Here is a 14843-nt window from a genome sequence, read left to right as displayed (position 1 = left end):
TTTTAGCTCAACTATTCGAAGATAAAGGAGGGCTTTACTACTCGCCCCAGCGTTGGCGTTGACGTCTGGTTCATGTTTTAGGGCAAGTTGGGATTTTCACTTATAAATCAAATACCCTTCATTCAATTGACATAATACTTCACATAGTTGTTCATGGCCATCACATTATGAGGTTAGATAACTCCATATTATCCTTTATACAAATCATTGCCCCTGATTGACTTTGGAACTTAGGTTAAAGTTTTAGGGCAGGTTGGGATATTTGTTAATAACTTCTATACCCTTCATTCAATTGACTTAAAGGGGCTGTCTCACAGATGATAAAATCGCGGAAAAAAAGAAAATTGTCGAAAAATGACATAAACTTGGCATCGATGTGTACAATGCATTGAAACTTACTAACTGAAGTACCACATAGTTTACAATTTATTTAAGTTTAGCAGTTATTTCGTATTTTTCCATTAAAAAAGATTACTGGGTTTGTCTACCAGGTAGAATTCATTCCTCATGCGTGATTGGCTAGTCGGTGTTATCACGTGATATTACCGAGGTAGGTGTATAGCTTAATTATGTCACCTGATTGGAATAAGCCTTAATAGCTCAGTGAGTAAGATGCTAGACTTCAATTTTGGCGATGCTGGTTCGAACCCGGTCTCCGACACAATTTTTTTTTTACATTTTGGTACTTTTTTTTACAATTATGATATCAAAGCGTAACACATTCTATTAGATAACTGTTCTGAGATTCGTTACAGAAAAAAACTTTTTGTGGTGCCAATCTGTGACACAGTCCCTTTAATACTTCACACAGTTGTTCAGGACAATCACACAACAAGGATACATAACTCCATATTATCCTTAATACAAGCTATGGCCCCTGATTGACTTAGGAACTTAGGTTAATGTTTAAGGGCAAGTTTGGATTTAAAAAAAATAAAATTATATACCCTTCATTCAATTGACTTAATACTTTGCACAATTAATGACGACCATCTTACAATAAGGTTACATAACTCCATTTAAACCCTAAATACCAAATATGGCCCTTGATTTACTTTTTTTTTAAATTTTCTTTTGACTTCTATTGACAAGCACATTTTTATAATCTTTACCAGATTTTCACAAAGGGAAAACAAGTTACCTATAAGAATGACTTGTGTCATTGTTTCGGCAGGCTGGTGGGAGCGTCAAAGTCACCTTATGTATCAAATTAATTTAGCTAGGCTTGACATATAGTAACCAAACTTGGTATATAGGAAGAGGTTATAGAGACCTTTCATGAGATTGCGTTTGAGGCCCATAGGATCAAGGTAAGGTTAAAGTTATTATTAATAGAAAAATGGTTGGTATTGAATAACTTAAGTAAAGGTTGACATATTGCGAGCAAACTTGATAAATATAAAGAGTTTATAGAGACCTTTCATGAGATTGTGTTTTGGGCCCCCAAGAGTAATGGTCTGGGTTTTTTTTAAAGTTTGATTTTATTGCTTTGACAGGCACATACATCAATATTGTATTCACTTCTAAGCCAAAGCGGCGTAGTCGAGGGCGCTGTCTTAAGACAGCTGTTGTTTTCTGGTATGATGCATCATTGAGCAATAGAATGGTGAAACAATGTCTACCAGCACCAGTGTTTGTCTTGCAGATGCAATGTTGTTATCAACTTCTTCGAGAACGCGCACAAGGTCACGGTGTCGGAGGACCCTTGTGATGACTGTGGGGCAAACCTCATAGAGGTTGACTTCAGTAAGGTATGTGTCTTTTATTCCCATAGTTGGCTTATAAGCTTAGAAGAAAATATCTCATTGATCAATGTGATTATCTGACTTTATTAAGTAATGTGTCCCTTATTGCCCTCAGATTACACTTAGTACTATTTAAGGTGCTAAGGCGCGCCTCAGTTCATATGTCTATCAGCTTCGGTCCATATGTCTTGTCTGCCAACTGTATTTCCTGTGGTTGCCTTGTAAACAATTGTTTAATTGTAAGACAAGGATGTCTGTATATCCAATGTTTGCATGAAACAGCAAAGAAAGAATGTGAGAAATAATACAAAAATAATTATGCTAATGATGATCTTAACCAAAATTTAAAATTTTCTTCAATTGACATCTATTTCTTGTTTCATTTTGGTCTCTTGATTTTGCCCAGCTCTGTGCTAAACCTTGTCCTTAACAGCAGAAGAGAATATGAAAAGAATGAAAAGAGGGTACTAAGGGAGATTAGATTCATTTGGTACATTCTTGTATGAACCCCACATATTAGGACCATGAATATTATTATGAACTATATTTTGCCTCACCTATCCTAACACAGACTGAGATTTTGTATCAAAATATGTCATAGGATAAACATATATATAACATGTTAACAATGTAATAAGTATTTTCGTCCTCAGAAATCATTAAATTTGTTGAAGTACATGTACATGTTGATGATACTTATGATTTTTTCTTTATCAGCCTCAGTCTATCAGCTTCAGTCCATCTTGCTATCTTGTTAATACTTTTCTCACTACATGTTTGTGTTCAAGTTTGAGTTTCCTGTTAGAAATTCAAATTGTGTTAATTATTCATTGTAATTTCACTTATTCTTACTCCAATATATAACAAAGATACTGTGTAGAATGTAGCCAGTTCTGTGTAAAATGTGTTTTATTTTAGAATTATGTTTGTATATCTTCAGGACAAGACGCCCCTGGTGGACGGGAATACAGAGCATGTCGGCTGTGTCTTCTGTGACCCACTCCTCAAGAACCTTGTGGAAAAGCACCATGCCGTCATGAGGCAGCGCTCCTCCGGGGGTCGAGGCCGAGGGGGCAGGGGTCGAGGCCGAGGGGGGAGGGGCCGGGGCAGGGGTCGCGGCAAACCCAAGGACAAGATGGCACAGCTCGCTGCATACTTTGTGTGAACTTGTTTATGTCGTGTTATGGCTTTGTATAGATGTAGAACATAAAACACTAGAACCATTGTAGTCCCATATAAAAAAAGATTAAACATCTAAGGCATGAAAAGTTTGTTTCAGGCGCCCGACCTGCCCTCAAATTTAGCCCAGATCCTAGGTTTATTTTGTATGTCTCAGCTAAATTTGCAATGCTTGAAACTTTCCCTAAATATGTCACTCTAGGGTCGAAGTTAAATTAACAACTTATCCCTTAATGAACTTCCCTCGAGTGACACCTGGTCTGAGTTCGTTGCTAGGTGACGTGCTCGTAAGGTCTTACTTTAAACAGATTTATTCATTTCAATGAAAAACAAAATTGAAAGCACAATGTACAAATAAAAGAAGTTTGGCAATGTAGCTAATTAGGTGAGGGACTAGATGTGTTACGGTGCGCGTAAGCACATAACACAACAGTGGAGAATGCAGGGTAATATTGGTAGACCTGGAGTCTGTTTTGCCTCACTTCAGTAAATGGACGGTTTAAAAAAATACGAACTTTTCCATAAGTCGCGTACCTCATAACAAAACATGTTGAAGAAAAGTCTTCCGGTGAAGAAAAACAATCGATAAGGGGATCATTCCTTTATTCCTGCTATAGTTTGCAAGTAATCACTGGAACAGTTCAACCTCCCGATGCACGTGGACCAGTCTAGTCATTGATATATGCACAACGTAAACGCGCGGTTGTACGGATCCTTCTTGAACGAATACAAATCGATAAAATAAAACTATAAACTGGAGAGCGATAGGGAGGCGATGGGATTGGTAATGGGAGGTGTGACAATGACGGTGGTTGCAGTAACAGCGGCGTCGGTAGTGTAAACAGCGAAAGGTGGGGGCAGAAATGGCAATAAAGGCGGTAGCAACGGCAACAGGTTGGGTTACAAAGGCGACATGTGGTAAGATTAGCGACAGGATGGGAAGTTATGACAACGAAGGCGATAGCAACGGCAAACAGGTAGGGTTACAACGGCTACGGGAGGGTTATCAATTTCGCCGGGAGTTGTAATAAAGGCAATGAGACGGTAAACAACGGATACGGGAGGGGAGACAACGGTGACAGAATGGGAAACGGCGACGAAGAGAGGGTTAATATTGGCAAATTGCGGGTAACAACGACGATGGGAGGGGTGTCAATTCTTTGACTGTTTGTCAAGGCGACGAGATGGGAAACAACGACGATGGGTAGGGTATCAATTGTGTGAGTGTTTGTCAAGGCGACGAGATGGGAAACAACGACGACGACGGGAGGGGTATCAATTCTGTGAGTGTTTGTAACGGCGACGAGATGGGAAACAACGTCGATGGGAGGGGTATCAATTCTGTGAGTGTTTGTCAAGGCGACGAGATGGGAAACAACGACGACGGGAGGGGTATCAATTCTGTGAATGTTTGTAACGGCGACGAGATGGGAAACAACGACGACGACGGGAGAGGTATCCATTCTGTGAGTGTTTGTAACGGTGACGAGATGGGAAACAACGTCGATGGGAGGGTCATCAATTCTGTGAGTGTTTGTAACGGCGACGAGATGGGAAACAACGTCGATGGGAGGGGTATCCATTCTGTGAGTGTTTGTAACTGCATTGAGATGGGAAACAACGACGATGGGTGGGATATCAATTAAGACGGGTGTGTTTGTCAAGGTGATGAGATCGGAAACAACGACGACGTGAGATGAAACAACGGCGACGGGAGGTGTATGGACGCCAACGGGAGGGGAAACAACGGCGACGGGGTATCAGTTCTGATGGGAGTGATAGGTACAGAGATTCGTGGGCAAAAACGACGAGGGAAGGGGAAATAACGATAAGGGGGGGGGGGGGGTTACAACGGCGACGGGTGAGGTGTGCAATTTGACGGAAGTGGCTACAACGGCGAGGAGAGTGGGAAACCAAGATATCGGGTGGAGTATTGATGGCTAGGGGACAGGAGACCACGATGCCATAAGGCGAAACGACGACGGCGGGAGGGTATAAAACTGCGACGGAATGGTCAACAACGGAAAGGGAAAAAAGGACGACGGTAGTGATACCATTTCTGACGGGAGTGGTAGCAACAGCGTAGGGAACAACGACGACATTGCGGGAAACAACGGCGACGGATGGGTTTACAACGGCGACGGAAGGAAAAACAACGACGAAATGAGGGTCAACAACGGCGATGGAAGGGTTAACAAAGATGATGGAAGGGAAAACAACGACATGAGGGTCAACCACGGCGACGGAAGAGTTAACAAAGTGACGGAAAGGGAAACAACGACGACATGAGGGTCAACAACGGCGACGGATGCGTTAACAAAGGTGACTAAAAGGAAAACAACGACTGTATGAGGGTCAACAACGGCGACGGAAGAGTCAACAACAGTGACGGAAGGGCAAACAATGGCGACGTGAGGGGTATCATATCTGACTGGAGTGATAGCAACGGAGAAGGAAGGGAAAACGACGACGGAGTGGATTAAGGATTTGATATACGAGTAATTTGACAACGGCGTTAAGAAAAACGGGATCTCTATTTTCACACAACACAGACAAATAAATCACATTTCCTGTGAAGTTTGTGATCGATGTTTGTTTTTGAATTGATATGAAATCAAATAAGTCACATTTTCGGTGAAGTTTGTGATCGATGTTTGTTTTTTAATTGATATGAAATCAAATAAGTCACATTTTCTGTGAAGTTTGTGATCGATGGTTGTTTTTGGTGAAACAAAAAATCGATTTATTCAAGCTTCAATATCAATGTGCAATGTTACCAAAAATGTGTGCATTTAAATCGCTATTTTCACATATTGCTATAGTACTACTACTCCTATCACCACCACCACCACCACCACCACCACCACTACTATAAGTCATAACTGTGTCTTCTTTTTTTAAATGTTTTTCCTTTGTTCCTTTTGGAGCATTACTCCGAACATGTTTGAAGAAAAACCATGACTCTGTCTATGGTAATACTTGTTCAGAGGAGCAAAGCCCCAACAGTTTGACTTCAAATTGTATTGTCATCAACATTTGCCTTATAGTTACTTGACTTACTGGATGTTTTCCTTGTTTAATGTTGCAAAATGCATATTTATCACATCGTTACTGCAAGGACTTTTACGTGAAATCCCATTAGTATTTGTAACTCTGTGTATTTATTCATTACCATAGTTTGATAGTATTACGAATACAAGACTTTTTAACATTGATTTTTAGTTATTTGTTTATAAATAACCCTACAGTTTAAATTTCAGAATGTAATGCATACAATTTATGGCTGAAACTGGGTATATTGCCTGGACTTGCCATGGATCAAATACTTAACGATCTACATACACTACATCAATTGTGGCTATAATGTTTTCTCCGTTTGCAATTGCATTACTTGAGGACAAGTTCAAACATGAGTAACGTTGGGTCACAACCTCGGGAAGGGCCATTTTCTAATGTTGACATAACTTGTGGCCCAACCCAATTGTATAATAATAATAATAATATTGTTTGTCGAAACTATGTATATCACGTGTGTTTATAATTTACATATTATTTACTATAAAATACGATTAAACCATTAGTTGTTAAATTCGCCGAGCTTGCCAATCGAACAAACCGGCAGAATTAATATAAAATAAATGTACTTGTAAACTTCCACGCTAGAATTTGTAAAATATATTTAACTGACAGTACCAGTACGTACGACCGTATCTAACTTTATCCATTCCGATAATAAATACATTCAAATAATTATATTATTCAACATTTACCACCATTCACTTGAAACATGCTGCGTGGTCAATTCCACCAAAACATGTAAGAAGAATTGAATGATACATCTGATGCATGACAGTTTATAGACGGTTGATTGGTTTTTAAACTGGTTAATCCCGTATCCAAGATGGTGATCGAAATGGTAGACCAAAGACATTTATGGCTAAAGCTAATGTGGATAGATCTACTGTGAAGGATATGGTGGAAGAAAACGGACGATGTACAGCCAAGGACGGATTTCGGGGAAGAGGGTGTTAATATTATGTTGACAAAGGAGTTGGGATTGCTGTAACGCAAACATTCTGAAAACAGTTATAATCGTGTCATTTACATCTTGTTAACGGCAGGCGAGACTAATGGGTCGGTATGTTTGAACCCTAGAAAAAGGCGCGCAGTGAAATTTATATATATTATTCTTATCCAGATATAGAGTGTTAAAGATGATAAAGAAATGCTATCAAAAAAGCACCAACGCCTAAGTTTAGAGTCATTTTACTGTTGACTGATAACGCCCCGTCGCATAATTGCAAGGATGTTGTATCATTTTTTAAACATGAGAAACGGAATGTCCTTCTTCGCTCTTCTTATTCAGCAGACTGAAGTCCTTGTCATTTTCTTCTTTTTCTTCATCTCAAGAAAAATATTTCGGGGCGAATATTTCACACTAGAAATGCACTTGGAAATGCAAATCAGCAGTGCCTGGAGCAGATATCAAACTACTCTGACTCACTTTCAGACCATGGTACACAGGATTACAAGTCTCTTGTTGTTTCCTTTTCTTTCCTTTTGTTTTGGTAAGCTTGGAGATACAGACATATAAACATTTGTATCGCTCTCATCTATGTGGTCGATATAGTTTTCATTGGCATGATCTTCAGTGTTTGGTTCTTGTATTTCCTTTGTATATAACAAGCTTTGATTGCCGATAAGCTCTTTCCTGAACTCATTCGAGCTGTATTTTGTCAATCCAACGCTCCCACAGTCCGATGATGGTTGAGTTGGGAAAACATTGTATTCAAAAGAAACTCTAGCCGTCAAGGAGACATCAATAAATATTCAACGTTGACATTGATTGAACATTATTGTGCTCAAGTCCATATCTAAACAATAATCATGCAGTCCAGACATGAGTCACACACGACATACTGAGGTATTGTGCATGCCAAAGTCATTGCTTATGACGGACGATTGTGTGAACTTGTATGGCAGCAACTTGCCCGCAATAAGGAAGGGCATGCGGAAGGAGCACATAACCGACTCGCAAACACCAAACGCTAGCATGCAACACATCGGTCATAGGGTTGAAATGTTTAAAGAATTTCCAGAAATCAAACAAGATTCTGCTATTACCAATAATTTCAATAACCATCAAAATCGCTGTCCAAAATAAATGTTAAGCTCAAACGGTGTTCAATTTATTCAGTATTTTGGGGAGGGCATATGTCTACTTTGTTGGTATTTCAATGTCAATGCCTAGTTTATCATTAATTTACTAAATTTATTCATTAATTAATGAACTTTATAGTTATTATCTAAATATTTTAATAAAATCATTTCATGTAAGTCGCAACCGTCTCCAACAGTTCCTCGAAAGAAACTGTAGTTACCACCCTATTGAAAATATATACGCTAAACTTCCCGATACATATCATTTTACATTTTAACCTTATTAGATGTTTTTGATTGCATTAGTCATGGCCCAATACAACCTACATACATATACCTCGTATATACCATTTTAAATATTAGTAACATACATTTGTTTTTGCGCGCAAAAATATATAACCACAGGAACACACATATCAAATGAATAAAACATAGTTGCAATTGTTTAGGGCATTTTTCTCCAAATCGGAAATTAATACTCCGTGTCAATTGTTCAATGATCTGTTTTTAATGTCTTTTAAATGACACTTAATTATATCAGCATTCAGATTAATTAGCGAAAGGCAACATCCAGGGGCTATGTTTTAATTTTTAAGGGTTTTTAGTTGAACACACATGATGGATACTTGATCTCGAATCCCACATTTGCCTTCCTCCATAGACTAGTCTAGACCCCTCCATACACTAGTCTAGACCCCTCCATACACTAGTCTAGACCCCTCCATACACTAGTCTAGACCCCTCCATACACTAGTCTAGACCCCTCCATAGACTAGTCTAGACCCCTCCATACACTAGTCTAGACCCCTCCATACACTAGTCTAGACCCAACTGATATCATGTTTCTCCGACCGTTCGAAGCCCCACAATGTATCAATATAGGTATGTTTCTGTATGTATAGTCTTTTTTTTTTATTCTGGGTCCCTCGTTGAATGTCTGCTTGGCCTTAACTGTGTGTCTCAAAGCAGGATCTTCGTTGCGGCTACGGTGCTGGTCCCTGTAGTTTTCATTGTATTATATCCTAATATTAAGACGAAAACTTCAGTAAAAAAGTTTTCCTGCCTGTTCCGAGTAGGTATCGTCATATTCCCAGAATTGAAATGACATGTTAGCTATGTCAAATGAACTCTATTATCCGTCAGTAATAATGGAATAACGATCTTTATGGAACGATACCAGATTGTGCTTATTGAATAACCAGACAATGACAGTGAAGTAGTCCATACAATGAGCAATGTCAATGATAAGTTATTTGATTTCTGTTTTGTTGGAACGCCTTTTAGAGTGCTTCGTCAATACAATCGATGTTCCTCAGTTTTTGAATTGCAGCATATATACGACTTTCACATGCCATCCAGAAATGAATATGTCGATTTACAAATATTTATGGATAGTGACATTAATTAAAATTTTGAAGATAGCACAATCAGGTAATATGCTTTGTTTTTCAGTACTATATTAGTTCTATGTACAATTAAAAAAGTATAAACAGAGAGTGAAAGATGTATATATACAAAAAATGTTTGCAGAACTTAATTATTCGTCTAGAGCCAGAGCATAATTATGTATTGTTCGCAGACTTTAACTTAAAACCATATTTTTTAATAAAGTTAAATTTAGGAAAGCATTGACATGACTTGGACTTTCGTCACACATATTAGAAATTGAGGCCGGTAGATGGCACAAACCTACTCCTACTTCTGTTAATGAAAGGAAATGTCAATTTTGTCATATACAAGAAGAAGAAGAATTTAATTTCTTGTTTGAATGTACTTTATACTTTAAGTAGACAATACACAAATACTACTGGAATAGACCAAATATACCCAAACTTTTCTACTTTTTTACAAATACAAATAAGACTATTAAAAGGAAATTCGCAATGTTTATCCTAAAGGCCTTCGATCTTAAAAACTCCATGTTTTATTTTTGACGAAGTTATATAATACATTATAATGACATTTGTTAACACCTGTTTTCTCACTATAATTATAGTATATACTATGTGTACTGTCTATGTACAATTTTGTTTCGTTAGTTCCTTGTTAGCATAAATAAGTATACATGTATTCATATATATATATATTGTGACCATCGAACGATTGACAGAACAGTATAATTATATTATGAATATTATTGACGTGTACTCATGGTCTTACGGCCTTTATGGATTTAAATCAACTATGAATCTATATGTTATATATTAAAGTTCGATTCTGTAGATTGTCAAAATATGACTCTAACTTATTTTTAGTTTGTTGATGCATTCGCCAGAATCGATCTACGTAAATTTAATGAACAGAAATTTTGAAAAAATCCCCAATTGTCATTGGCTGACACAAACACAAATACCTAGTTTTTATCTCGTAAGTGTTAAAATGAATATGTTGTTGCCGCTACTTTGCCATATACACAGGTGGTTTGCGGTGTATGCATTATTGTGTGGCTAATTACAATGGAGGATTTCCATCAACCTAACATATCTAGATGAAGATTGTTTTTAATTTGAAGCTTACACCCCATGAGTAACATATGATATAAACATGGACATTATATAAACATTTGAGGTAAGCATCTTTCAAAATCTTAAGGTAACTTAAACAAAAGTTAGTGGAGAATAGTGTCTAGTATCTATTCTGACGCATTTCAAAGCCTTATAGACAAAACTACATAGTTTTATATTAATCGTATATTTGTAAAAGCCCTTGATGATTCCCGTAATTCTTCATACCTTTTTTCATGAAACAATTCCAGTGTGGGGGAAACAATTTTGTCTCGTGATTTAAGCAAGCAGCTACAGTTTGTGTTTCGTTACTTTGTCATTAACAAGACCTGCAATGGGCAGTTTGGTGTCTTCCTGCTTCAGGTGTAGGTCACTGTCGTCCACATGCTTTGAGGCAGTACAAACACTGTCGGTCTCGTCATGAACTGCTCTAATTAAGGGTACCTGTCATATTTAAATGTTATGTTTGTAGAGAAAAACAATTCAGATTAATGATATGGCGTTGTACGTTGCAGTAATATCACTTTAACACACTAGCTTCTGATGAAAGGTAACACAAGGTTTTGCATAATACGGCCAAGTATACGCAGTGTCTATGCCTTTAAAAAAAACAAAAAAAAACATAACAACAATGTTATAATATATTTCAGACGATAAAAATTCGTTTAAATGTAAATAATATTTGTCAAGTTAAGAATTACACCATAAAAAATTTAAAGTTTGAACGTTGACAACACATAACAAGACATTTCACGACTTTGCACGTTGACATTCCTTCAGTACCTCTTGTTTGGCATTTTCTTTTAAAATTTTGCAATTTAAAGCAACTAGGAATACTAAAATCTTCTTTCACATCGAGATGGCCTCTTCAAAACACTTGCTACGAATATTTACGGTATTTTTGGACGTTTTCATAGCAAATTGGTCAAACGTGTGAACGTTGGCATGCCGTATTTGGAAAATATGGTTTGATTGTTCTCAAAAAGTAAAACGCTCTGAAAGACAATACACACATTTTCGAAAAGCTTATTGGTGCAGTCGGTAGGCTAGATCTCGAATTTATGAGCTAGTTTCTCCACACTGAATTTCTTGCCCTCATCTTAAAGGCGTGTAAACACATTTTATATTTCCAATCCCCTGGTTAATCCCAATTAAACTTTAATTGCCGTCTTGATTTCGGCTGCATTATTTCACAGTTATATGTAATTTGAATGAATGTTCTATCATACGTCAATGTTCTTTTCAACCAAAAGCGGATGATTGTTGTCAATCGATGGACATATATAATAAAACTTTACCTTCTTCTCCATATATACAGATGTTTTGCGTTGAAAGTTTAACGCCATATAGTGATTTAAAAGAAAGAGGTGAATTTGCTCAATTCCATCTGCTGTCGAGAAGCCCCATTTTTCTGAACCGTAATTTAATAATTGAGTTTTTTATTTATCAAATATAGATTCTGACAAATGTACCAAAACACCCAAGAAAGTTAGAGTCTACAGAAAATAATGCGGGCACATCCGCTATTTTTTCTGTACATCGCCAAAATTGAACTCTAACATAAAGGATATTTGTTTGTTTTGTGTGAAATCGTTCAAACAATTTATTCAATGCTTTTCCTGAGATTTATTGGTCAAATCAAACGTTTGCACGTATAGGATTGGGACACAGATTCCATGAAGTTATTACGAACTGACGTTACTTTTGCATACAGTTTGGGGCCTTATTCTGAAAAGCCACAATTATGTGTCTGTGCTTTTTGTGTGTTTAGTATTTGTACACCGGTCCCATTTATTGATAGATCATGCTGTACCGCTCATGTTGCTAAAGCGAGGGAGCGGAAACACGTTCAGTGGCCTATGGAACGGCGACCCCTTCAATGCCCCCGCACTGAACCTGAGCTACTGGAGCCCTACTGACCTGTACAGTACCGGGGAGTTCAGAATGAGCATTGACTCCTCTTGGGGACCATTTGAGGAGGTTATGTCTCGGGTTGTCAAGTATTGATTAAAGAGTGATGCCGTATTTGTTTAATGACACTGCTTCACAAAAACAAACGATCAGTGTAGCTCAAATTTACGAATACGAGTTGCAATTAAATCTTAAATATGCTTAATATTTTAAATTTCATTTTTCCTCGCTTTTGGTAAATACTAAATAATGTTATGTATATTTGCTGTATAAAAGAAAACCCACTGGTCACTAGTTTCTTATACTATTTGTAATTGACTATTAAAATATTCTGACCCATCAATATTGTTGTTTTTTTTCCAGTTCACAGTGACGGGTTTCAACGAGCTGGACGATCCTTTGGCTGAAATTGCTTTCGACGTGACCGGATATGACATCACTAACACAAGCTGGCTCTCGGCTCCCGTGGTATACACCGAACCGGTAGCAGAAGGGCTAGGCGCTGTGAATGTTTTTCTGTCGTAAGTCGACTTCGGTCATCTATTATTTGTGTAGTTATAATGCTATTGTCAGGCTAAAAGTCACGATGAATGTAATGCCGCTGTTATTTTTGTTTTAACCCCAAGCAAGCCTGAAAATAGGCAAGCCAAGAAATACTGTATTCGATCAACGTCAAATACAATTAAACAAGGTTGCGTTGTTGTTTGAAAAGTTTTAAGATCATTTTGTGTGCCTGAGGTTACGATTGGCCACTTCTGGGAGTTTCGATTTTATGTATAAATATGAAAATCTGCTTATATTATTACTGTAACACACACATGAGACATGCAAGAAGTTTGTTTCTTAATTCAGCGACAGTACGAGTGAGTGTGTCGTACATAGTAACGCGACAAGCGAGGTATGGTTCGCCATCATGAACGACATAGATCCACGTCCACGCATTGTTATCGCCAACAACTCTTCAAATACTTTTACAAAAGGTACACTGGTTTACCGAGAGTTTACTTGCAGAGACCCGTTCGAAATAATTGTTATTTACGTTACGTTTTAAACAAAATGCACATATGGACACAGTGCATTTATGAACAACTACATTTTCAATGTTAAACCAGTGTTCTATTCCAATTTATGCATTTTCGACGATTGACAATGATTGTCTTCTGCCAAACAAACCATTGCAGAGTGATTTTATAGCTTTATAGTAATTATCAACAGGATGTAGTTGACCCCATGCATTTTCTGCGGTGCAACGAAGCTAGTTTCTGACAGTTCAACGTTGGTTTACCGTTTCCCAAATCTCGCACAATTATATTTTTAACATTCTACAATATAATCATTATAACACCATTATCTGAAATGCAAAATCGGGAGAACGATTATTTTATATAAACAAGAATAGTAGTTGTACATACATAGAACAATGTAACATGTGTTGTCCTCCGTTAGAAATACTCAATATATCAAAGAAGGTTACTCGTTGTCTGCAGAAGGACACGCGTTGACTCGCGGTTAGTAAATACTTTCATGGGAGGAGAACACGTGTTGTCTGAGGTAAAAAAATACATGTATAGGAGGAGGATACTCGTTGCCCTCCGTTAGAAATTAGTTCATCGGAGGAGAACACGCGTGGTTCGATATTAAAATTTATTTTATGTGGAGGAGGAGGAGGAGGACACTCGCTGTCCTCCGTCAGAGTACTTTCGGAGGAGAACACGCGTTGTCCAAGGTTAAAAAACTTCGCTGAAGTCCGTTCGATATTATTTTATCGGAAGAGGACACGCGTTGCCCGCCGTTAGAAATACTGTCATCATCAAACCCTTGAACCTCGTACTCCGGCGTTCATTTGAACAACCTGCGGAGGAGGAGGACACGCCTTGTTCGCCGTTATATAATTTTCTTTAGAATTAAGTAGGGGACTCAATGTTCACCGGTAGAAGTATTTGCATATGAGGAGGGCACACGTCGTACTCCGTTAGAGGTTCTTGCATATGCGGAGGGCAGTCATTGTTCTCCGTTAAAAGTATATGCATATGCGGAGGGCACTCATTGTACTCCGTTAGAGGTTCTTGCATATGCGGAGGGCACTCATTGTTTTCCGTTAGAAGTATTTGCATATGAGGAGGGCACTCGTTTTACTCCGTTGAAGGTTCTTGCATATGCGGAAAGTACTTATTGATCTCCGTTAGAAGTATTTGCATATGCAGAGGGCACTCGTTGTACACCGTTAGAGGTTCTTGCATATGCAGAGGACACTCATTGTTCTCCGTTAGAAGTATTTGCATATGCGGAGGGCAATCGTTGTACACCGTTAGAGGTTCTTGCATATGCGAACGGCACTCATTGT

The 14843-nt window shown here is 38.0% G+C and overlaps 2 protein-coding genes across 2 annotated transcripts in view; both read left to right on the top strand.

The window, feature by feature from the left end:
* LOC128229790 (DNA topoisomerase 3-beta-1-like) overlaps positions 1–2921 on the top strand; it is a 28849-nt gene extending 25928 nt beyond the window's left edge. Inside the window, exons 16-17 of the mRNA XM_052941612.1 lie at positions 1646–1751; positions 2686–2921. Of these exons, the coding sequence (XP_052797572.1) occupies positions 1646–1751; positions 2686–2910 (331 nt within the window). The 3' untranslated portion in view covers positions 2911–2921. The remainder of the gene's footprint in view (positions 1–1645; positions 1752–2685) is intronic.
* A 6480-nt stretch (positions 2922–9401) lies between these two features.
* Positions 9402–13024, top strand: LOC128231084 (uncharacterized). Its single transcript, XM_052943504.1, has 3 exons — positions 9402–9515; positions 12390–12568; positions 12863–13024. The coding sequence occupies exons 1-3, from the start codon at positions 9446–9448 to the stop codon at positions 13022–13024; spliced, it is 411 nt and encodes a 136-aa protein (XP_052799464.1). The 5' UTR covers positions 9402–9445.
* The last annotated feature ends 1819 nt before the right edge of the window (positions 13025–14843 follow it).

The sequence above is a fragment of the Mya arenaria genome, chromosome 4 (assembly GCF_026914265.1).
Source record: "Mya arenaria isolate MELC-2E11 chromosome 4, ASM2691426v1".
In the NCBI taxonomy this organism is placed as follows: Eukaryota; Metazoa; Mollusca; class Bivalvia; order Myida; family Myidae; genus Mya; species Mya arenaria.
The sequence above is the reverse complement of the archived record's forward strand: the minus strand, read 5'-3'. Positions and strand labels throughout refer to the sequence as shown.

Coding starts and splice junctions, on each gene's coding strand:
- LOC128231084 (XM_052943504.1), top strand. CDS start 9,446: ATGAATATGTCGATTTACAAATATTTATGGATAGTGACATTAATTAAA. Junction 9,516..12,389: donor TTTGAAGATAGCACAATCAG/GTAATATGCTTT, acceptor ATTTATTGATAG/ATCATGCTGTACCGCTCATG. Junction 12,569..12,862: donor CTTGGGGACCATTTGAGGAG/GTTATGTCTCGG, acceptor TTTTTTTTCCAG/TTCACAGTGACGGGTTTCAA.